Source organism: Rhamphochromis sp. 'chilingali' (genome assembly GCF_963969265.1).
Source record: "Rhamphochromis sp. 'chilingali' genome assembly, chromosome: 19".
Taxonomy (NCBI): domain Eukaryota; kingdom Metazoa; phylum Chordata; class Actinopteri; order Cichliformes; family Cichlidae; genus Rhamphochromis; species Rhamphochromis sp. 'chilingali'.
Window position 1 is genome coordinate 13,085,415 of NC_137946.1, and position 23,545 is coordinate 13,108,959.

Sequence of the window (23,545 nt, forward strand, 5' to 3'; positions counted from 1 at the left end):
AATCGTGTAAGACCTTTGCTAATTCACAGCGTCGACGCTCTCATTTGTGTGATAAAGGCCTTGGGGAAAAGACCAGTGTGAGCGGGAGAGTGTGGGGAAATCACCCCCTGTTTCATTAATATTTCACCAACAATAAGGCTGGGTGTCACTCTTGCTCGTCACCACGGTAATGAGCGAGCGCTGCCCTCTTAAAGATCTGTTTATTATTCAGCTGGGCACAGCAAAGACTCAGAAGTACTGAATGGCACGATGTGTGAAAATCTCTCCCAAGGTCAGCCAAATGCAAATGGTGTGAATGATATTAGTGAAGCGGCAGAAGTTATTAGTAGGAATCATTGGCTGCATTAAACTGAGGGTGCTCATTTCAGTCGACATCGCTGCACACAACATGTTTTTCACTTTAGACCAAGAAATTAAGAATTAACATTTCAAGTGCTGAATCGAATCAGTACCTGTCAGCAGCAAGGTGTGTTTCCCTGATTACCTGCACATTTGCTGAATATCCCCCTGGTCCCTGGAGTCAATTAATCATACCGCCCTGTCACAGGTTAATAGTAATCTGCACTTGCACCTTTAGAAAATTTGAACACGAGAAGATCCGCTGTGTAGATGTGAGGAATTTTTACTCTTAAGCGCCCACTTTGTGGGAACTTCATGAACATGGTTTTACAGTACGTGATTTGAAATTTCTTAATATTGAATCATGCATGTAAAGTCGCATGTAATTTCCCTTCATGTTTTTTTTTCCTTTTTTCATTTCCATGTCTCCCACCTAGTGCAAAGTGAGCGATATAATTAATTACGCTGCCCCAAAAATACAAACACAAAAAATACGGCTTCAGTGTTTCTTTTGTACTTGATCAGAGTTAACGAGCCAATTTAACTCATTAAACCACCTGATTGTTCTCATGTAAATAGACCCGTTGTAACGTTTTAAAAATGAACACCTTTGTGAATGTAAGCAACAAATTGGGGCGTGCGGGTTTTATTTATAGAAAGCTGGTAATTAACTTGTGTGGGAGACACGCTAATTAAGGAAGAAGTGCTAACTGAATGCATCCAGTTTAGGCAATTTGTCAGCAGCGTAGTGCTTTATGAGGCAAAAAGCAACAAAAGATACATCATATAGTTTTGTTTATTACACGTAGTTTTACAATCCTGTTATATAATTTATGATTCTTATTAAAATCATATTATTAGAATTTAACTTGACATAGTACAGACATATTAAAGCTGTGTTATTAGCCTAAATGAGAAGCTCCTGGAACAATACATAAAGTGGTATTAACACTTGTGTAACAAAAAAAGAACAAATCTTGCACAGCATTACAAGTATTTGGCACCAAATAATATGCGTCTCAATAATATATTTCAGAGTAGCTGCTTGTAAGTTGTTTTTACTGTATAGTTGTTGTTTTGTAATACTGAGAGGCTATTTTGTAATATGAGAAAAGTTAACAAAGGGAAAAAGTACAAATGTATCAAAAAGGTTAGAGTGATAAAACTGCATGCATAGATCGGCTTCAAAGGTGTAAACAGGTTGAGCTTATATAAAGTAAGAATAAAGTATCGTATTGTAAATATTAACAGTACATTTGGTACTCGAATGTGATTGATGTTGCTGAGAAGTCCCTCGTGAATCTACTGGCAGGCTACTCAAAGTGTTTTTTTTTCTTCTACTCACACAGCTAGGTGAAAGATAAATACAACTCTCATAATCACTGAAATGCACCCTTGTCATGAGTGAGCCCTCATCTGCTCAAAGGCATCTGGCCCAAGGTTATTCATCCCTTTAAAAGTCCATCCGTTACACGCTGTCAAGCTGTTTGATTCCAGTCCCGGCTGCGGCAGGGAGCAGCTCAGGTTGGCTCGCAGGTGTCTGGGTGCTCGCTTGGTTTCCGACATCAACCAGATCGCTCACCCAGTGGTCCCTCAGCTCATGAACTGCGTATAGCCCTCTGCACCCGTTACTATGACATCCATCCAGATCCTCATGGCCTCAGGGGACGGGGCCACCATATAGTAAAGCCGGTCATGAGTTTTCACGCAGAAGGTCAAAGATGGAGTGGGGCTCTGTGAAATCAAAGAGGAGGGGGATTTTATCGAGCAAAAACTGAAAGCTGCACCTGTTGCTTTTTCCAGACGTTTTTCAGAACAACAAAAAATATAAAAATGAGTTAAAACAGTTAAAACAAACTCTGGCTGTAGTCTGTTTCAAACAAAAAGTAAACTAAAAGAAAAATGACTTGAGCATGGTGAACCTTTTGTGGGAGAAGTTGAAATAATGACAGAATGACAAAAATATTCCAGTCTTATCTGAACCTTTAGATCCCCTGAAATTTTTAAAAGGCAGATATTTGTTAAATCTGCCTTTTGAAAAGTAAGTTACACAGAAATGTTGCTTTATACTAAAGTTGCAGTCTCTTTTTTAAAGGCAGTATTGCTTGTTAAAATAATGTAACATAATGTAAAGTAATGTATCTAATTTAAAATCTGTACTTAAAAATGATGGCTGCGATTTTAAAAAACACGCCGTATAAAGCGTTGTTCTGGAGTTTAACGCATCACACACAAATCCACCTTTCATGAATTTATACTTGATTATCATGCATGCAAAATATTATAGAGTAATCAATGAAATTCTGAATTGTAAGTAATGGACAAAGGAGTGTTTACCTTAGTGGCGCTGCGTAGGTGATCGTAATAAACCTCTTCAATCGCCTGAAAGTAAATGAGCCCTTTCAGCTTGGTCTCATGCTTGTCTGAGAGAGAGAAAAGGAAAATAAATATATTAAAAGACATTACATTACATCTTGTACTGATGCAAGACCTCTGCCAGCCCAAGCGCCTTACGGCAGAATCAGCCAAGGATACATCGGTGATAATATGAATGGACCGATTGCGTTTATTCTCACCTGAAGACGAGGGCAGACATTCAGTGACAAAATACATTTCACATTTTAATATGTGGTCTATTTTTCATGTTTTAGCCATTCAATCCTAATATAGGAAAGACTAAATATAAATAAAATAAATAACTGGGGTGAGTGTGAGTCCCAGCAGAAACGCGGATGGCTGAAGGATCAAGGAGCATAAAAGCTAAATGATATAGCAACTCATTCAAGCTAAGACTGAACTGTAAAAAAAAAAAAAAAAACTACACTAGTGTGACTTTAAGACTGTCTTCACTCTAAAACGCAGAAATTAATCTGTTGGTAATTTATATTTAAGTTTAACATAGTTTCAGAATGGAGCCCGAAACTGAGAGTTTGTAGCTGTTGCTGATTTTATAAAATTACATAAAACCATAATACACCATAAATACAAAGGTATGGGAAATTCACAGTGTAGATGTACATGTTGATTCCTTGAGTCCTTGGGTTTTATGTTCATGTTTCTCCTTTTTGTTATTATGACGTTTTTGGTACATTTTTCCATCTCACTTGACTTAATAGAACTTAATTCAAAGGCTCAAAGCAATTTATTAGTAAAAGCCAGATATTTTTCAAAGTGTGGGGTTTGTTTGTTGCATTGGATCACCTTACACAGAAATGCCCTTTTCTCTTATCTTAGTCCTATAACTTAAATCTAGATGGAGAAATCAGGCAAAAATGAGGAAAAAGGTGTTTAATGTTTTTTTCCCAGCAACACATAATCCATGAATAGGTATGAGCAGCGCCGTATCAGAGTAAAAGTTAATTAAAAGTGGGAGTCTATTTCAAGCTATGCCTGAAGTCTTTACCATCCTATTAATTTGACTTGTTTTCTTCAGTTGTACTTTCTGGATTGTCTCTGTGTTTTCCTTTTTTTTCCCCCTCCTGGCGAGGTTAAGAATTTTTATAAATCTTAAAAGGAAAGTCTCTTTTGAATACTACATTTGATCCTTCTGTTCAACATTTCCCTTGAAGCAGGTCAGACCTTCTGTCCAGTCCTTTGGATTTGTGTTCTGTACCCACAGGATGGCTTTAAGCGTTTTAAAATCACTAAGTGAAACCTGCATATGAAGCTCATCAGATACAGTTGATGGTTTTTTCTAGTTTGGGGCTAAACTATTCGCCGTTGAGTGTGAAGGAGTTCTTCAAATAAAATCTGCTAAAAGAGTTTCTGGATTCCAGTCTTGTTCAAATAAACAGTGGTCTATTTCATTCAGTCTCTTTCATGCAAACTGGAGTGCCCAACTGAGAACCAAACATCCACCAACAATTAAAAGCGGTCTTTTGAAATGCGTCCGGCACTTCTTCTTGCTTTTCCTTTTCCATAAAGTCAAATCTGCTTAGTAATGAGATAAATGTTTTTGAAATGTGAGTTTCGTTTTATTAGTCACGAACAAGCCAGGAGCTAGCCTCCTCCCCAAGAAAAACACATCCAGAGAAAGTATTGCATCTTATTTCATCACCGTCATCACCATCATCTTCGTCAGGAGTGAGGGGGTGAAAAGGCTAGGCAAGTGAGTGGGGAGAGCGAGAGGAGCAAAGAGAACGGGGTAATGAAAACACACTTGGGTTCTATTTTGAACTTGACTGTAAAATAATGGCTCAAAAACGCTTGTGAATTATTCAGAAAACGAACTGTTCTCAATTCGAATTCAGAGGGCAGTGTGATAGACGCCAATTACAAACTGGCTTCAGTTTCAACGCACAGGAACGAGGCGAAGAACTCCACAAAGGAGCGGCTTTAATTAGCAGTCGCTTGCAGGTGAATCAACACAGAAGTGTTTGGGACACTTTTACACTCATGTGTGCTTCTCAGAGGAGCCTCTGCACTGCTGTGGGGTGAATTGGATAAATCAGGTCAGGGTCTGGTGTACAGTAAGGAACCTTTCTACCAAATAAGGAACAGAGGGGTAGTTTGATCACTTAATGCTGAAAGTTTTTTCCGTGAATGAGGCTAGAGGCTAACTTGACACAATGTGATCCTTCTGCAGAGACAGAGTCATCCTGTTAGTCCTTCATGCTGTGAAGTTTTGTTGGTGATGAAAGCACTGAGTAGTGTTTAACGGAGCTCAGCAGGAGCAAGAAGAAAGGGTGGATGAAAGTTTTTCACTTTAGTTGCTCTTGAAGTGCCATGTGAAGATACTGAAGTGGACTTTGAAAGACAAAGTGTAATTTGATTGGACAGATCCTACAAGCACGCTGTGTCTGCAATTTTAAAAGAAACTGAAAAACTGGAGTCAACAAAAATGTTTTATAAAAAACAAAGTGATGAATAATGGTGCTGTGATCCACTCAGGAGTGACTCCATGCCGTTTTCAAACCTCTAAAACATCTTTTAAAACATCCTGCCAGTTGTAAAAAGAAGCTTAAAAAAGTCATGATTAAACATGTTAATTGTAACAGTGCGTATCAGTGAGGACTGCCTCACGTGTCTCTGTTTCTGTTTTCCATCTTATATGGACAGCAAGACAACTGGAAGACAGTATGAGTGAACAAGAAATCTACCATTGCATGACCAGAAATCATCTTTAAGGGCAGGGATTTAATCAGAAAGTATAAAGCTTAAGAGGGTACGCAGTGACTGGACTGTATCATTGTACCATTATCATGCCAGTACAGCCATTATATATTTTTTAATGGTTTCATGAGTTTGATGGCATACTGAAAGCTGTGTTTTCTATCTCTGTCAGTCACTTTTTTATGTGATGCAATGTCTTGGTGTGTCTCTTTTTATTTCTGCTCTAACAAAGAGCTTGTAAGTTTTAAAATAGTCTTTAACTATACCTCCCCTTTGTGCACTTTTTTCAGTGTTTTCTTTTCTCTGAGCAGTTTTTTATCTTTAAAAGTACCTCGAGGGCGCCTGCATTCACTGCGTGTGTGAAACTGAACGAGCGCACTTGAAGAAAAGCTTCATTATAAATTGGATAGCTGAATTCACACTTAATGGGGCACTAGATCACAGGACAGAGGAGCTTCAAAAGTCCACTTTGCCAACTCTGAGCTGGAAATACCGGTGTACTTTAATGCTATAATATACTGCAACACAAAGAGATGTTAGTTTTCAAACATTTCTGTGATTTTTAAAATCATATCTAGAGAGTGATGATGGTTTCGTCTGACTCTTTATCTTGAATACATGTGCTCTGTTCGCAGACCTCTCTTCCAAAAGACTTAAATAACTGAGGCTCGGCTTTCTTGCGATGTTATTCAATAATTAAATAAAATAAAATTAACCATTGTTTGAGGGAAAACCTCTCCTCGTTCAGTCCTCACCCACGTAATAACAGAAGTTCCTCTTGAGACGGTCAAAAACGAACCAGCGTTTCTTCCAGGATTTGATTTTGCCGCCCATCTTCACCAAGTGGCCCTTGCACATTTTTTCAGTGAGGATGACAAAGGGGCAGGTGTCTATGTTGTGGCCGCATGACTCCACATGGGCACGCAGGTCAAACTCCTCCTTGCGGTTCGGCAGGTAGCGCGTCATTGGACGGGCCTGTAAAGAAAACATAGACACTGCGTCAGTGCTGCTTTTGAAAATTCTGGAAATAATCAGCAGAATTGCTTTCTGTGACTCAAGACTTCATGAGATAACTGGAAGATTTTCTTTCGAAGCTGTGAGGAAACAAGATCCTACTTTTTGAATACACGTGCTTACTGGTAATTTGCTTACTAATCAATATTTTAGTAACTTATTTTTACTCAATGATCATCTCTCATATGGACTATTGTTTGACGTCCTGGTCACTTGCTTGTCCAACAACACTTAAAACTATTGAAAACATTTATAAAAGAAGTTTAAAACTACTTGACAAAAAACCGACTTCCCACCACCACTGTCATGTGTTAAAAAAACATAAATTACTGAACTTCAATAACTTAGTGAAACTTAAAAGAGTGTGTTTAATATATAAAGTCTTACACTCCCTTGCTCCACCACCACTAAAGCAGTTCATTAGGCATAAAGAAAGCTCAGACAGGACCACTCGAGCTTCAATCCGAGGAGACTTGTTTATACCCCACAGACGGACAGCATTTGGGCAGAACGTCCTCTCTGTCAAGGGAGGCCATCTGTGGAACAGTCTTCCTCAACCCATTAGAGAATGCTCTACACTCAATTTGTTTAAGGCAAAGGTTAAAAACTGGTTATGGACAAATCAAGTGTGTGATCATGTATGAGTTGTATAGTTTTAATGTTTTATTTGGGAACAGAATGGTGTGTATGTGTAAGTTTGGTGATGGAGTTTTTATTATGAATGAATGATGAATTTTTATGAATTATTATGTCTATTTTTTATGCTTAAGGACAACAGATGGAAATTAGCCCTTGGCTATAATCTGGTATGTTTACATTCATGTAATTTTTTTTTTACATTTATGTTCATTAACATGCACTGTCCTAAATAAATAAATAAACTAGTAATATTAAGAGTGAGGCCATACTACATTTTTGTTGTTCCTGAATTCAGATCAAACTAAACGTCATTGTGAATTAAACCTGCAGCTTATCTGATTTTTATAACCACAATCCTAAAACAATACAGTGTGATATTAAATACTGTTATCATTAAAGGTCTTTTGGAAGGGAACTTGTTTAATTCCAAGTGAAGATTTGTGTGTGGAAATTTGTGATATTGGGCTTTATAAATAAATCAAACTTAAATGTGTTCAGACACATAGTTGGCTCTTTGCACATCCAGAAGACTCAAGGCAACATTAGCATTCATTTGGCACCATGATCGTCCGCCTGGCAAATCCACTACTTACCTTTTTTTTTTTAGCTGTCTACCAACTCCTAAAGAAATATCTGGCTGCTTAGCTGCTAAATCGCCCACTGGATGGATGCTACCATTGTCTGACAGTAACATTTTGCACTGAGGAAGTAGTGTACAGTCTGAAACAGCTGTTTCATGCATGCAAATTTGATGCTGATAGGCAGGCCGGGTGATAACTGTTTGTAGTTTGGCTTTTAATCGGTTTTTCTTTTAAAAATAGTCATTACAGGAGCTAGATCAAAGCCTGCAACTCACAACAGCCTGATCTTGATGTGTTTCTCATCGAGTCTGCTGTGACGGACGCCGATAAACACTGATAATCAGCCGGGATTAAAGCTTGAATTATGTGTATATCATTCTCACACCACCTCCAATAATAACTTTCCCTCTGTTCTTCCACTCTCTCTCTCTCTCCACCCTCCCCTCCATTGTTTCCCCTGTCTCTCCCTTCCTTGACAATCTTTGATCTTCATATATACCCAGCCTCTCTTTAGTGTCTCGTCTCTCATCCTTTCCCCCAAGTCTCCTAACCCCTCCTCTCCTCCCCTCTCGTCTCCTCTCCTCTCTTTTCTTCCCGCCGCCCGTCTCCTCCTTCTGTTCCACTGACCTGGGAGAACTGCTTCTCTCTCATCTTCACCTCCTCCTCCACCAGCCTCTGCCTGTGGGCCGTCTCGTCCTGAAGCCTCCTCTCGGCCTCCTCTCGCCTCCTCCGCTCCTCCTCTAACATCTGCCGCCGAGCCTGCACCTCCCTCTCCTGGGAGCGTCGGGGCAGGAGAAAGAGACGCAGATGGAGAGAAGAGAAGAAAAAATAATGGGGAAAAGGGAGACGGGGAGAATATGTTAATGGTAGGCAAATATTGCAATACAAAGAAAATGACTGTCAGAAGATGCTCGTGAGAATTCAAGTCCCAATCCAGGGTTTTGTAAAATATATCCCTTAAGTCTGTGTATGGAAAAGTAAGCTTTGCTGATGTAAAATGATCCTTTGCAGCTTTCAGAAACTTACATATGGGTCTACTTTATTTCCACATGAGGAAATAATACAAAGGTAAACACAATAATTACAACTTCATTTCACCACATCTGAAGTTCACCGATCACTTTGATCACTTTGATCAGGTTTTTATCTGCTGAGCGAGAGCCACACGAGAGGTTTTGCAATAGCTCAAAGTTGGAATGTGTCGACTCTCAGTGGAACTGGAATATTTGGCGATTGCAGTCATTTATTTATTTTACAAAATCTGTGATCGGTGATATCATAAGAACTGTACTTTTTTTTTTAAACTATTTTAATTTAGTGTAAGATGCGATTCTTTTTTGATACAATATGTCAGAGCTGACTGTGTAATTATTTTGCATCAACGTTGTTTTGATTATTCAGGATTCTATTGTGATATTCAGAATTTTGGTATGGCTTTAATGACTGATCACAAAGGCTGCAGTTTACTATCCGCGTCCTCCAGCCTGCAGCTGCTAGGAAGTGACTCCAGAGAAAAATTTCTCCTGATATATTGTGTTTGTGTGTAATAGGCAAAAGGAACATGGCTTGTAGTGTAAACAGGACTAGAAAAATCTTCATATAAATGTAGTCATTTTATCCATACAGCACTGGACTGACTCCAGCTATAACCAGGAATTATTATGTTTCCCTGGCTGTAAAGTCATGTTTCAATAGTTGTCACAAACACTAATTACTGTTACTTTCATACTGCAGATAGATTACATGCTCATAGCTAAAAATAGCATAAATACACTTCACTTGTGCAGTGTTTATTATGCCAGAGAGGAGGTGATTGCTTCAGGTCTGTCAGCTGAAACAAGGGCTGCAAATACTGATACTGTTGTCATTAATTTCATCAGCTGCCAATTATTTTCTTATCAGTTAATCATTTTGTTTACGCAGTAATTGAACATAATAACATTTTTTTTAAACTGATGTAATTTCCAGCAGCTAAGAAGACAGACACAGACACAGATTTTTTTGTTTTTGTTTTTGAGCAACAGTGTAAGCAAGATTATTGGAGCTATAAAGACAACTAAACTAAAAAAAAACTGGGTGTATGGGAAAACTAACAATCTTGTTTAATAAAAAAAAAAACGAACTAGACCGTTAGACAGTAAAAACAGTATAACTGAATTGAAAAAAAATTATCTGGAAACAAAAAATATATAAACAATATAAAAATGTAAAAACTATAATAACTCCCGCATATGTGAATTAAGGATTTTTAGTTTTAAAAAATGGCAAAAACAGCTGATTATTTAAACCAATATTACCTACGATTAATGGATGTGACTGTTTGTTCCAGCTTTTGAAATAAAGAGGATTCCGATGTTCAGCCATGTTAAAAATGGAGCCTTTTTTTTTATGTCAGAACTAAAAGTTGGGAACTCACTCTGTTCTCAATCAGTCTGGCTTTCTCCTGCTGCGCTTCCTTCAGCATCTTTTCCATCTCTTCTATCCTCTGGGCCTCTAAGCCACAGGCGCTACAAGACACAGAATAAAGGAGCATTTGATGACAAAAAGCAAAAAGCAAACAGACATGCGTGGAAACAAACACTGGAAACAGCAGGAGAGCCAGACACAGTCATTAACATCAGTAAACTTCACAAAATAACTGGAAACTAGAGCTGGCTGGTATAGCAACAGTCAGTGTACCTAGGAGACACGTGAGCAGGCGTGTAAGAAAACATGTTGTCACGGGAACAAAGCAGCAGTGACCCTTCTCCTGAGAGACAGGGCAGACTTGAGTGTTCCCATGGAAACAGAGCCAGCCTCTCACCTTTCTGGGGTACAGGCGGAGTTGCCGGTGGAGACGCTGGTCTCCATGCTGTCTGAGCTTTCCAGACTCAGGGTGTCATACGCCTGGTTGCCACTGGGTGGCAGCTGGTGATGCAAGATGGCGTGATGGACTGTGGGAGATGTATCTGTGCAGGCAGAGAGGACACAGAGTAAAGTGTGACAGACTTACACCACCCTCTACTGCTGGTGACAGGTCATTGCTACTTTTAGATGAAAATCGCATCCAGACAGCAAGGACACAGAAAAACACAGCCCCACCATAAACTGTAGTCAAAGATGGACATAGCAACTGTGACATCACCTACTGGTTTGTGAAGAGCTGTTCTGAAGCAATTTAAACGCTATGGCCTTCATCAGTTTTCTCTAATTGTTTGTTTTATTTAGAGAAAAATTTAAATGCCTGTATGAGAAGGTGTAATTCTAGGTTATCAGTTAGCACATTAAGGCGCGTACAAACAATTTATGGGCGCCCGCAAAACAATAAGGGAGTTTTTACACCTTCATGGTTAATTGCTTTGCAACCTTTGGATGTACCTTGCTGCATCCCGGAATACAGCAAACGTGGCTACGGGACGTTTTGTAGCTCAGAATTGCAGTGCACACCTTGTAGTCTTTATCATGACAGTGGACACACAAGCTGAGACTATGCATGGACTGATGGACTCTGTTACCTCTGCTCGGCAAAGCCAACTGCCTCCTGGAGTCCATCTCCAGTGGGTTTGACATCTCTCTCAGCGCTAAGTGCAACCCCTAAGAAACACATAAAAAGGATCAGGTGGAGTAGACTTTACAGTTTACTGATTACAGTTCAGCTGTGTGAAACTGACCTTTGTGGAAGCATTTTTCTCCTGTGTAGCACCACTGGAGTGTGGCAACAACGTGGTGCTTCTGTTTGATGAAACCTGTCCAACTTCACCTTCTGATTTGGACTTTGACAGCTGAGAAAGGAAAAACCGCTTACTCAATAAGTTCATAAATGTAGAATGCTTTGATTTCAGTTTAGCATTTTGTGACCTGCAGTTGAACAAGATGTTGATTTTCATGGTGTACTTTGTGTTTTGTGTTGTGACGCATTAAATTAAATATATAAATGTTTTGTTCTGTCCCATCCTAATTTAGCTCATATGTTGTCTGAAAGCATTGATTGTTACCTTAACCCTTTTCCCCACTAGAGGGCTTTCTAGTCTTAAATATATGAACAGTGGCATAACTAATGACATCTATATTGCTTTAGTGCCCTTTAGCAAGACTCTAAAAGGTGCCCGGAGAGCTTAAGTGAATTTACCTGCCCGTGTCTGCGTGTGGCAAAAGACTTTGCAGGCAGTGGTGGAGGGCATGGCTGAGGCTCTCCAGCTGCCATGATTTCCTGGTACCAGCGCTCAAGATTAAGAGGAGGCAATGCATTCCTGCTCAGCTCAGGTTGGCTCTGCGGTGATGTAAAGCGTTCAGGCAAAGGAAAAAGGGAGCAGCAGAGCAACAGCATCATTAACAGAAGCATCAGGCAGGTAGAAAAGACTACTGGCTAGTCCTTGTGATAATATCAAGCTAGGACAGAAACGAAGATCACAGCAATTCGGTGGATGGCTGCAAATGAACAAACCTGTGCAGAGAGAAAGGAGGAAGGACCACGTGCAGTTGTGTGGCATGAGAAGGTGGATTCAGAGGAGGCGAGTTGGAATGCTGGCATAGAGGAGGAGGAAGAGGAGGGATTGACTCGCTGCATCCCAAAGATCTGACTTAACTGACTGACTGTGATGTACTCCTTTACACAGACATAGAAGCATGACATAGACACAAAACAAATTGGAACATGAGCAGAGAGCAGAAGGTGAGGAATGACATCTGGAGGTAATGTTAGTATACTTTTCTTGGTTTTAGTACTATGACATATCAGAGAAACATATCAGAGTGTTGCAAAGAGCAGAAAAGAGATCTACCTCAGTTGGCAAAGCTGGAGTTACAGTGAGGGAGAGGCAGTGGAGAGCAGCAGGAGAGGAAGAGTGAGGCTGCAGAGAAGCATTTCCATACATCCTATAGACATCAGACATCCTGAGGTACTCCTGCATCGACAGCCACAGCAGAAGAAGGCTGAAGGAGCGGCACTCGCTTAATTCAAAAGACTCACAAAGCAAACCCGACGATGTTTCAACACACTCCACTACCCCACTGTCTGTGAAATGAATGTCTAACATTCATACAGTTTAACCACCAAAGCTCGTCTTGCAAGCCTCAAACAATCACAGGGCAGATGTAGAGAAAGGCAGAAAGTTGACCTACTGACAAACACACTGCAAGCTCGCTGCTGTTTGTCAGTAAACGCTACCACACACCGTCATGCCCATTTTTTTAAATTGCAGAAACACAAGAGTTAGGATCTGTTAGGCTCTCTCGAGATTTACCTCTTGTAGCCTGACAGGATATAGCTCGGGGGAGGGGATGTGAGAGGATGAGGAGGAGAAGGAGGCAGAGGAGGGACAGGGACTATGAGGAGAACCGTCCACATAAATAAGGTCGGGCTCGCTGATGTGAAGCAATTCCTGTTTAAAAAGTTGACCTGAGTAAAAAGAAGTTCCACTTTGCAGTAATTTTCCTCCAGCTCAGACACCACTGGTGGTTGTGACGTGATGCTTCGCATGTACCTGCTCACCTCTTTCATGCTGCCACCGGGCTTTGGAAAGTTTCTCCCTCCTGTCAGCGTGTGGTATTTCTTCTCCAGGGCGCACAGCATGTCTTGTTCCTGAAAGCCAGAACCAACATGGATATTCAGGTGTTGCGTAGCAAGTTATAATTGCATGTTTGAATCACCATATGATGTGTACGCAATGCACTTTAGAGTAGGTTATTGAACAGTGACAGGCTAACCTTTTGTAACAGATGCAAAGTCACTGTCCTGTCCTTTGCCAGCCTTTCACAGTCTTGAGATGCCTGTAACCCCAGCTGCTTTACCTGAGCTTCCAGAGCAGCCATCTTTTCCTGCAAATCAACACAACTAGTTTCTTCTTCTGGAGGTCAGCTTCTACACAAAAACTGTGCATGTTTTCTGCCATGTATCCCCACCTTCCTCTTGGCCACACTGCAGTGATACTCGGCTCGCTCTTGGAGCAGTTGTGAGCTCTGAGCTTCCTTCTTCTCCTCTAGACGGCTCTCCTCTTCCAGCTGGCAGAACTCCAGCTCCTCAAACTGCTTGGTCCCAGACTCCAGAGCTTCAGCTTTCTGTGCACAAACAGAGAACTTATTGAAATCTGTGAAATGCTATTAAAGGGTGAGGCTGGTCATATCCTATGTAGTTTTTTTGTTAATAAAATGACAATGAAAAGACCAAAAAAACAACAACTATGTATTCACAACTTGGCACATGTTACTCCCTTGAGTGACACATTTCTTTTTATTTTCAACATGTTTGTTTATTTGCCAATGCATTATCTGGCAGCAATCCAGTGCATGTAAAAGATGAATGTAGCTTCTGGTCTAAACCTGCAATATTTCCAAAAACCAGCAGGAGGTGACTTCTCTAACTGCAAAAACAAACAAACTTCATGTAAAGTATATCTATCGGAAACTACCCTTCTGCTCACATGATCCATAACCTCAGTAAACACTTCACTTAAGTATTTATGGTCTCAATCACTAGGTAAATACAAAATACAACAACACAGCCCCAATTAGATTCAGAAAGGACAATGTATGCTTTAGGTGAGCTACTTTGTGGTAAACAATTCTCTAATGTATCAGCATGCAGTGTGTTTTTGTTTCACAGCGAGCTACCTCCTTTACGCCTGCTTTCAAAAATCTAAGATAGGACCACCTAAAACTCCTAAGCAGAGGCTTCAGAAACAGGAATTTATAAAGGAATCAGTGTTACCTGTAGGTTAGGTGCATCTGTTAAATACAGTTTAAGGAATAAACTGCCGCAAATCAATCAGCAGCTGAAAATATTCACTGACCACCACTTGCTAAAGAAACATAGCACAGAAACTGTCTTTGCCCCTTTAACCTTTTCTATTTGCTTATTTAATACTGTACTTAATAAGGCCTACTTTTGTGTAAGCAATGGTTCTTTCTGTCGATGTTCCTGGAAAGTCATTTTCTAGCTGACCATACAGGAGAAAACATGTAGCATAGTTTTTATGGACATGGACTATTAAACCACATTCTTCAAAAACCTGACTGTATTTTAAATCCTGCTGATACTTCCACACATAACTTTGCACATACCCACACACAATGCCATATTGGTTAGCTAAATTAAGGCTAAAGTTAGCAATGTTTGCACTAGCAGCCTTCTTTTCTTGCAGGATAGCAACTAGGGTTGCCAACCGTCCCTTAAAATACGGAATCGTCCCGTATTTCGAAACAAAAGTACACGTCCCGTATTGAGCTAATAAGGGACGCACTTTGTCCCGTAATACAGTGAGAATCAAAAGTAGTCTATAAATGTTTATGGAATTAACGCTTTGTTTGAAAACATAATTCCCAGCCCCTCTCCTGCTTTGTGACCAATGAGCTGACAGCACACTTATGACAATTCGAGTATGACAATTCAGATTACCGCTCATCTCATTGGTCGAGGAAAGGTCGCTTGCGGAGAAAATACCGGAAGACAACAGATGACCACAACAAGAAGCATGGCCAACAGGGGAACAAACGCCGACTCTGCGGTGCAAGTCTCGGATGACAGTACACCTAAAGCTGGGCAAACACTGTGCGATTTTTTCAGTCACGTTATTCAGCTCCTGCTCAAACTGCACGATTGACTCGCAGGGGTTAGAAGTTCATAGGTCACGATGTACTCTCACACTATACCGCCCGATGCTCTGATGCGACCTGAGTGCTCACACTGTGCCTCCATAACATGAAGGTTATAACAGATAATCTGTCGCTCGCTCTCTCTGTCTTTCACTCACACAGACACACCACCACCATCAACTTTGCTAAATTGCTAATGAAAAACATTGATCAGGCAGCTGTGATTGAGCAGCAATGTAAATCCAACTATTTTCACGGTTGTTGTGGTCGTGATAATTTTGTGATGCCACATCGAAAAGGCTCGGATGAGCTTTCCAAAGTTCTACAAGTTGTGCCTCCATCGCTTGTGTCCAGATCACACGCTTTTCAGCCGTGCTGCGCCGTCTTTTTCACCAACGTTTACGTTTGCGCGTGAGCAGTGTGAGCGCCTGTGGTGAGAACCTCACGAGCGATTGATGATCGGGAGCTGGTCGTGAGGTGTTAATCACTTCTCGTTACCCCACGTATACTACACGACGCACGATGAAGGCCAAAATCGGGCCGATCACTCAAAAATCGGCTCAAAATGGGCCAAAAATCGCACAGTGTGAGCCCAGCATTAGAGCAGCAATGTTTGTTCCCCTCAGAGAAAGGGAAGAATGGGAAAAGGAAAACACCTGGCTGGAAAACGTTAATATGGGCATGTGCAGTGAATATCAGCGCTATGTGGCCAGAAGTGTGATAATATAATTTATTTTGTGTAATAAACAACTGCAAGGATAGATGATTACAACAAATTGATGACTAATACATAAAAGTAATACATAGATGAATAATGATGATGAGTTATGATGCGTAATCATGGGAACAAGCGGGTTTACAAACAGGCGCAGCTGATTAGAAAAGCTGAAATAATACCTCAACTGAAGCCAATTGTACTAAATGCACTAAATGTGCACTGTTACAAGAATATTTTTCTTTCTATTGTTTTCTATTATTTTAAGTTAAGCAGGACAGAGTTCTTTTAAAGAAAGATTTACTTATATTCTCAAAAGTTAAGCATGACAGGCTTCTGTTTAAGAAGGAGACCTGTTTTATGTGTTAATGTTGTCATTTTGAGCTAAAAATAAATGGCTAAATGATCATTTGTTTCACATGTGTTCATATCACAAAGAATAGAATATGCATCTACTTAAATCAACTTCAAGTCAAATGGTTAAAAAAATAATTTCACACACAAAAAAAGAGCTAGAAAATTCACCACACTGGGAAGGGTGAAGACAACTGGGTCGCCCGGCCCTGGCCACGAGGTGTCCCTTATTTGTTTTTCAGGGAGTTGGCAACCCTAATAGCAACTAAACATTGTTGCTGTCCAATAGAAGGGGCTGCTGGCTCACTAAACGTTGCCTGGGCTACTGAGGGCTCCCAGCATAACGTCTCAGACGTAAGTGAACAGTTTAAACAACTTACAACTCGTTAGCTGACTAGCATGTGTAGCAAGGTTGGGGAGTTTTCTTTGAGTATAACAACCTGGTTTTTTTTAGTCTTTTCTTTGAATTCATTGACAAAAGTGGTACAGGCAAGGCGACACACTGGAGTTGAAATTGGGTTTGAGTGAAAATTACTCAAGGTTTTCGAACTCATTTTCTACTAGAAGGCAAGCACATTTTAGAGCAAAGCTGTTAATAATATTAATATTTATTACTAATTGAGACTGACATTGTCAAGCATCCAGAATGAGGGAATGGCAGCGAATAAGCAGCAGACTAAAACCTGCTGAATGAGATTCCTTTTGTGCACTGACGATTACAGGTAACATTAACATGATAAACCTGGTGTATTTGATGAAGCACAAGAGAAAATGAGGAAATGCACAGACTTATGAGTAGTTCTGAGTGCTTCAAGACAGAGTCAGTGTCGCTTCTGTGCAGTATTGCAGTATTCTGTATATTATAACTCACTATTGCCAGCCTGTGGGCTGCGTGAGAACACTGACCCTGCTGAGCTGCTCCTGTAACTGTTCCCTTAGAGACAAGGGGCACTTATCAAACTGCCTCTTCAGCTCATTGTACTCATTCCTCTGCTTTTCCAGGGCCTTCCGCTCAGCCGACACATTAGCCCTCCCCTAAAAACACACAGAAATACACACACACACACACATACGTGCACACAGTTATGCCCACATTCAGACACACGTACAACACCAAGGAGAAAAATAAAATCACGGGTAACTCAAATTCATGCAGTCAGGCTTGGAGGCTAACTGGTAATCAAGGCAAGTTAGAGAAGATTTAGAGGAACTAGAGGTTAGGCCAAGCAGAGGTGTTATGCATTTAAGATGTTTAGAGCATTTGGTAAAATGTAATTATTAAATATAATTAAAAGAGCTTCTGCATATCTCATAAGCACTTTTGATCACATTCGGCAAGACTTGAAGTTGTTCTTTTACTCTGTGTTTTTTAAACAGATGTGTGCATGTGTCTCTTGTGTTTTCGACATAAGCAGTGCAAGTCAGCTGACAAGATTGTCTATATGTAGATTTTAGTGTATCTAGAATATTTGCATATTCATGATGAATGAGTGAGATTCACGTGTTCAGATTCAAGAACATGTTATTCACGTGCAGTTTGTACATGTAAAATCAACGCCTACTGGATTTACGCCCACCTTGTCCTTCTCTTTCTGGGTGGCCTTGTCCAGCTGGTTGAGTTTGAGCTGTAGCTGAGAGATTATTTCATTTTCAGCCTCCACCTGCTCCTGTTCTGCTCGCCACTCTGCCTGCAGCAGGGCTTGCTCCATCTCCACCTACAGACAAATATGGAGTCAGAGTCTGCAAGTTAAACAAATACTATAAAGAGCTTCTGCTCCTCTTGCTGCATTGGTGAGTTGATCTAAGAGCACGCAAGCTAAAAGGTGAAATATTTCATTAATGGTTATAAACGGCAGTGTACATGTGTGCCTGCTGACCTCATGTTTGGTCTCTTGCAGCTGCTGCTCCAGCTCACTGACTCTGTGTTTCAAATCATCAACCCTGGCCAGGATCCTGTTCCTCTCCTCCTCCAGGTAAATCTCCTCCTGTCCAGCTAACAGCTCTTCACACTGAGTGCAGATTTACATATTAATAAAAATAACACAATTCAGATCAGCCACATCATTTAACACTAGGATGTGTATTTTACCTCTTGGTGCGTGCTCTCTGTGCTGCTAGACTCCTCTCTCTGGATTTCCTCGTCGTTCTCTCTCACCCTCTGGTTTCGGCCGTCTCCCGGGAGAGCCATCCCCCCTCCCGAGTCTGAACAAAGTCCTCTACCAGCACCCAGCAGACCACTCTTCACCAGCTCCACAGAGCCGTCCTCATGATTATACTCTGCGCACAAATTCAGGATGGTCTCCAGTCTCTGTCGCTCCTTTAGAAGACATGCAAAATGTAAGCACGGCTGATATTAGAGATCACTGTATAGATTCGTGTCCTTGAGTGACATTGTCCCATTTAGGCAGCTGTCCCTCTGCCGCTGGCATGGAACAACAGTAACCCGATAGCAGCGGGGCTGAAGCTGATGCAGACTGTCTCTCGGGAGGGGGCTTCTTGGTCAAACCTGTCTGAGCTGCTTGAGTTGTTTATGAAAACACAGTCTGCTGTAACTAAGAAATCCCAAAAATGCAAGATCTGTGTGTGCTGGATGAATGTATTGCGGTAGATGTTGCACTTTTTTACAAACTTATTTTTTGCCTACTGCATCATCTCACATGGTTTGAACTTGTGGCCCAGTGTTGTCTCTCATTACAGCAGACAATAGCATGTTTGCTTTAATACTAAAATGATGTGGAGTATGTAATCATCATTCCAGCGAGGAGTCTGGCAATACGAGGTACAATTGTACCCAATGTGCTTCTTCCTGTACTCTGCTTTTGTCTGCTACATAAAAAAATCAGCCAGTTAAAACCACCAGCTCTGTTGTTGCAAGATTTACCCCTCAGACTGTCTGAGGGAAAAAAGCAGTACTGTGAAAACTATGAAATGACATTCTAGATTAGGAAAAGGGGCTAAATATATAGATATAAAGTCAACGTAAACCATAAAATGGTTTTATAGATTGTAACGCTAATTATTTTAAGCTATATGTTATTACATTTTTAATACAAGTGAGCATAGTAAAGCAGGTTTTAAGTTGATGATTCAACATTAATTCTTACTTAGTTTCACCCTTAGTTTGCATCAGTAGGCACAATACAAATTATTTTAATACCTCTGAGATGTTGTCTCACAGTTATTCTGAAAAATATGTATTTACATAAATATCTTAGATTTTCAGATCTCCAGATGCTGGAGAATCTAGATTTTCATTAACTTCATTAACAAGCGACCAGTTTCTCCACTTCACCACAGTGTCTGCTTCACCTAAAGGTAAATGCGTTTCATTATAAAGAAAAAATGGGGAGTGCCCACATTTCATAAACCCGAAGAAAATTTAGCATATGCACTTTATAACAACATTTCCACACACATATTAGTAAATGAGGGCCACTGTCAGAAGCCATGCTTGTTGGTTGTTTTTTATAATTGTAATATTTTATAATATTTTGTCCAATAATTGTCCATGAGGTAATTTTTGCAATGATCTCCACTCCTGGGAGGATTGGCAAGTGTCTTGAACGTTTACACTAGTGAATAATCTTCCTCACTGTAGAACGATGGATTTCATATTGAATGAGTGTGTACTTTTCTGTTCCACGTGACTGTATGAGTTGTTACTATAACCAACGAAGCAAATGCATGAATTTCATGTCTTATAAAGGAAACTTTCTCAATTAACTCCAGCTCTCTCTCAAAAATACCCTGTGGCCACTTCTCAGTGGAAGTGGTGCTAAAATTAAATTCTCTATTGCATTACTTCCTCTCTGACAATGCCCTTTGCTTTTCCTGAGAGATAACCTGCAGAATAGGGTTTTAAAGTGCAGGCAATATTATAACTATAGGTGGGTTCTGCATCTGTGCCAACTGTGCCAAGAGTGTGGCTTGCCAAATATAGGAATGTATTTTACTGAGAGGATATCCTCCTTTTGTCTGTCCCAGCAGGTCTGCAATTTGTGTGTTTTAGGGTTTAATACAAGATTATGATACTAAAAAACAAGAACGTATTAAAGGCCCTGAAAATGTTTCTCTACATGCCAGTGGGGTTTGTTAGCGCCATTCTACTAAAGAACCAAGACTGTGTGGTAAAAACGAGAGGGCAGGAGAGAATCACTGCTCCAGCTGACACTGGGAGAGAGCTGGATTATCACAGGGCTGACACACAAAGACAGACAACCATTCTTGCTTAAACAAGTTATAAATCTACCTAACAGACAATAAACCAGGGCACGTGGACAAAACCCATGCAGTTACAGATACTGAGGGAAACGAGAGAAAAATAACAGGCAGGTCTGAGCCCAGGACTGGCTTTGAAGCGAGATTGCTAAACACCACATGGCAACACAGATCAAAGCCCCCGGAAAATTAATGTAAAAATAAAAATAAAAAAACTTCTAGAAACTGCTAAAGCTCATAATTTAACTTTTCATTCTTAGTAGGAGCCAGGTTTACACTTAAGGCACTTTTCCAACCTTTCTGCCAAATTAAGCCAAAAAAATCTTTTTAACCTCTGATCAGAGTCCGGCTATCCCACACTGGCCTTCATGCAAATAAGCTAATGAGCCAAACCTCTACATAATTATTATCTGACTTTACAATAATTAGTTAATATTACAGTTGCCTATTAAAATGGTCACAAAGTGGTTGGTCGAGTCAGAACATATGATTTCTATATGTGTGCTATTACTCAGTAAAGTTTCATAAAGCTTCTGCATAGGAAGGTGTTTGACAAAACAGCAAATGATACTGCTTTTAGCTTGTGAAAAACTAAAGTCAAATACTGGAATTAAATTAAAATATATATACACATAGATATAGATTTTCCACTTATGTAAAGTCCTCTTATTTCTGTCTTTTCACCTGCTTTCTTGGCCCTTTTCTTACTCTTTCTTCATGCCTGTCAAGCCCGGCATTGCCATATTACACTTGCACTTAAGAACAATAACAAAAATGAACAAGAGGAGCCTAAAGAGAGTATATAGTGCTCATTTTGGAAAAGCAAATATATTTGACACAATAGTGAATTCAGATCCCAATTTTGATTCCAAGAGCTGCCAGACAAGACAGGCTTATAAAGAAATAAATTCAAATATAGATCACAAGGGAAAAAAACTAACCAGCACACGCTTAGTTCAAGAAATATCTGTTCTTTAACTCCTTGGGTAGTAGGCAACGTTGTCTACACATGACACTGCAGGTGACTCAACACAATTCTAGAGTCGCTCAAGTAGTAACTATTTTATTTGTTACCAGAAACCCTTTGGGTCCTTAAATAGAGTGCGGACATGAAGGCCAGGCAGCGACCAGCCGCTGAGGTGGGCGCTTCAGCTGTCACTAAGCCGGCAGGATGAGGTGGGGCTGATGTATGGGGGTTGGGTAGGGGGTGGTGTGTGTGAGGAGTAGACTGAAGATGGATTACAAGTATACGATCTGTGATCGAGTGTGGGTACAAATAGGAAAGAGCCTTGAGTCGAGCGCAGATAGCTTTGAAAGTAAAAGCAGCTCATTCTCTTGGTAAATAACCAGCCCGACCCTCCGCTCTGGACCCCAACACTTCTGGAAGAATGTTCACTCCGTGTCATTCGGGCCACATGGGCTGACCATTCCAGTAATGCTCAGAGGAGATGAGCTGCTGGAAGTATGCAACAGGATTTAGAGAAGACATGAAAGCAGACATGGAGTCTGCTATGCCAGCAGTGCCTCTTCTACTTAACTGTGTTTATGCCCTTTATAGTCATACACTTTGTTATCCCTGTAGTCTTAGTCTTCATTCATAGTCCTGTGTTGTTTTTATTGCTGTGTATGAAGCTAAAGATCTCTGTTCATAGCGTGGAAAATAAACCAAATACGTTTATTTCCTTTCTACAATCAAACAAGATTCAAACACTGCTAAAAAGAGATTGAACACTGCACTTATACTTGTTTCCACAACTGCAAACCAGTATTGATGTTCACTTACCAGTTTCTCCATTTCCTGCTCACGCAGCCTCTCCTCTCTCTGCCAGCGATGGTATTCAAGCAGCTCGTCCTCATTGTCGCTGATCTCAGAGATGCTGTTTTTACGTTCCCGAGTGTATGGTTTTGGAAGATTTGGGTCCTTGCCGGATGATCCCTTGGCAGTCGGAAAAGAAGTCTTTCTTACGCTATGAGGGCTAGCGACAGGAGACAAGCCAGATGCAGAGCCTAAGCTTGAGACCATGGCATTTCCTGGCGCAGGCCTTGACTGCCTGCTTCCCTGCTCCTTCTCCAGCCCAGGGAGTGGTGATGGACTCTGGGCATACAGTGCCCGCATGACTTCTGCTTTTGAAGGAGTCGTGAGTTTGCGGTTGCCCTGGGGGCTCTCTAGGATGGGGTTAGCATTGAAGCCCTGTGAGGGAAGGGGCAGAGCCGAACCCTGCGATCCTGAGGTCCCTCTGCCGGGCACCCTCAGGGCGGTGGACCCAGACGAGTCTGGAGTAATGACCCTTTGAGATATGTCTACATGGGAAAGAGACTGAACCTGCTCTCGCAAGGGGCTCTGGGATCTCTTCTGTAGGGTGGAACCCCTTAATTGAGGGCTTGACGGAGTCTTTGGGTAAAACTTGATGGATGATGGTTTGTGGCTTTGGCTTAAGTTTTCTGCGCTCTGTCCTGAACCCCTGATATGTTGTGTGGGGCATGATGTTGCCTCTGCCCTTGCGTTCCTCAGAGGCTTTGGACTCTCCTGGGCCTTTTGACTTCCACTGGTACCACTTGCAGCCACAGAGAGTGAGGGCCGTGGATGCGGGACAGGGGTGTGATTGGTATGAGGTAACCGGGCAGGTGTTTTGCTGTCAAGGTTATGGCCCAGGAAGCTGCTGCTGTTCTCATAAATTGAGACATCTATTTTGGAGTTGCTAGTTCCATTGAGCATGTCTGGGGGAACGGGATGTTTACCAATCCCCGGTGATGATGAAGTCTTGAGCACCAAAGAGTCCTGCAAGGTTTTTGCCATACTGTTAATTTTGGAGTCATGGTTCCCATTCAGAGCCTTATGGGGGTCTGCAGGAGGAAGACAGAAACACTTGTGCATGAGCATTCCTGCTGAATAAAGGGAGAAGACAGTTGAGCAAACACATAAACACTCAGTGTGACATCTTTGTCCTTTTGACCTCCACCATGCCTCAGGACGGCTCCAGGACACAGAGGGTCAGTCCACACA

General features: G+C 41.0%; 1 protein-coding gene across 2 annotated transcripts in view; it reads right to left on the reverse strand.

The window, feature by feature from the left end:
• Positions 1-1,117: 1,117 nt before the first annotated feature.
• Positions 1,118-23,545, reverse strand: part of phldb1a (pleckstrin homology-like domain, family B, member 1a) — a 31,304-nt gene continuing 8,876 nt past the window's right edge. The window contains exons 6-25 of one of the 2 annotated variants that reach the window (XM_080866270.1): positions 22,325-23,385; positions 18,413-18,640; positions 18,201-18,332; positions 17,901-18,038; positions 17,230-17,358; positions 13,566-13,721; positions 13,371-13,481; positions 13,156-13,245; positions 12,908-13,045; positions 12,446-12,568; positions 12,109-12,270; positions 11,794-11,934; positions 11,336-11,446; positions 11,180-11,258; positions 10,489-10,633; positions 10,102-10,192; positions 8,313-8,459; positions 6,207-6,426; positions 2,677-2,762; positions 1,118-2,073 (exon numbers count right to left, since the gene is read on the reverse strand). In XM_080866270.1, the coding sequence (XP_080722396.1) occupies positions 1,933-2,073; positions 2,677-2,762; positions 6,207-6,426; positions 8,313-8,459; positions 10,102-10,192; positions 10,489-10,633; positions 11,180-11,258; positions 11,336-11,446; positions 11,794-11,934; positions 12,109-12,270; positions 12,446-12,568; positions 12,908-13,045; positions 13,156-13,245; positions 13,371-13,481; positions 13,566-13,721; positions 17,230-17,358; positions 17,901-18,038; positions 18,201-18,332; positions 18,413-18,640; positions 22,325-23,385 (3,629 nt within the window). In that variant the 3' untranslated portion in view covers positions 1,118-1,932. The remainder of the gene's footprint in view (positions 2,074-2,676; positions 2,763-6,206; positions 6,427-8,312; positions 8,460-10,101; positions 10,193-10,488; positions 10,634-11,179; positions 11,259-11,335; positions 11,447-11,793; positions 11,935-12,108; positions 12,271-12,445; positions 12,569-12,907; positions 13,046-13,155; positions 13,246-13,370; positions 13,482-13,565; positions 13,722-17,229; positions 17,359-17,900; positions 18,039-18,200; positions 18,333-18,412; positions 18,641-22,324; positions 23,386-23,545) is intronic. The other variant, XM_080866271.1, reaches the window with a different exon arrangement.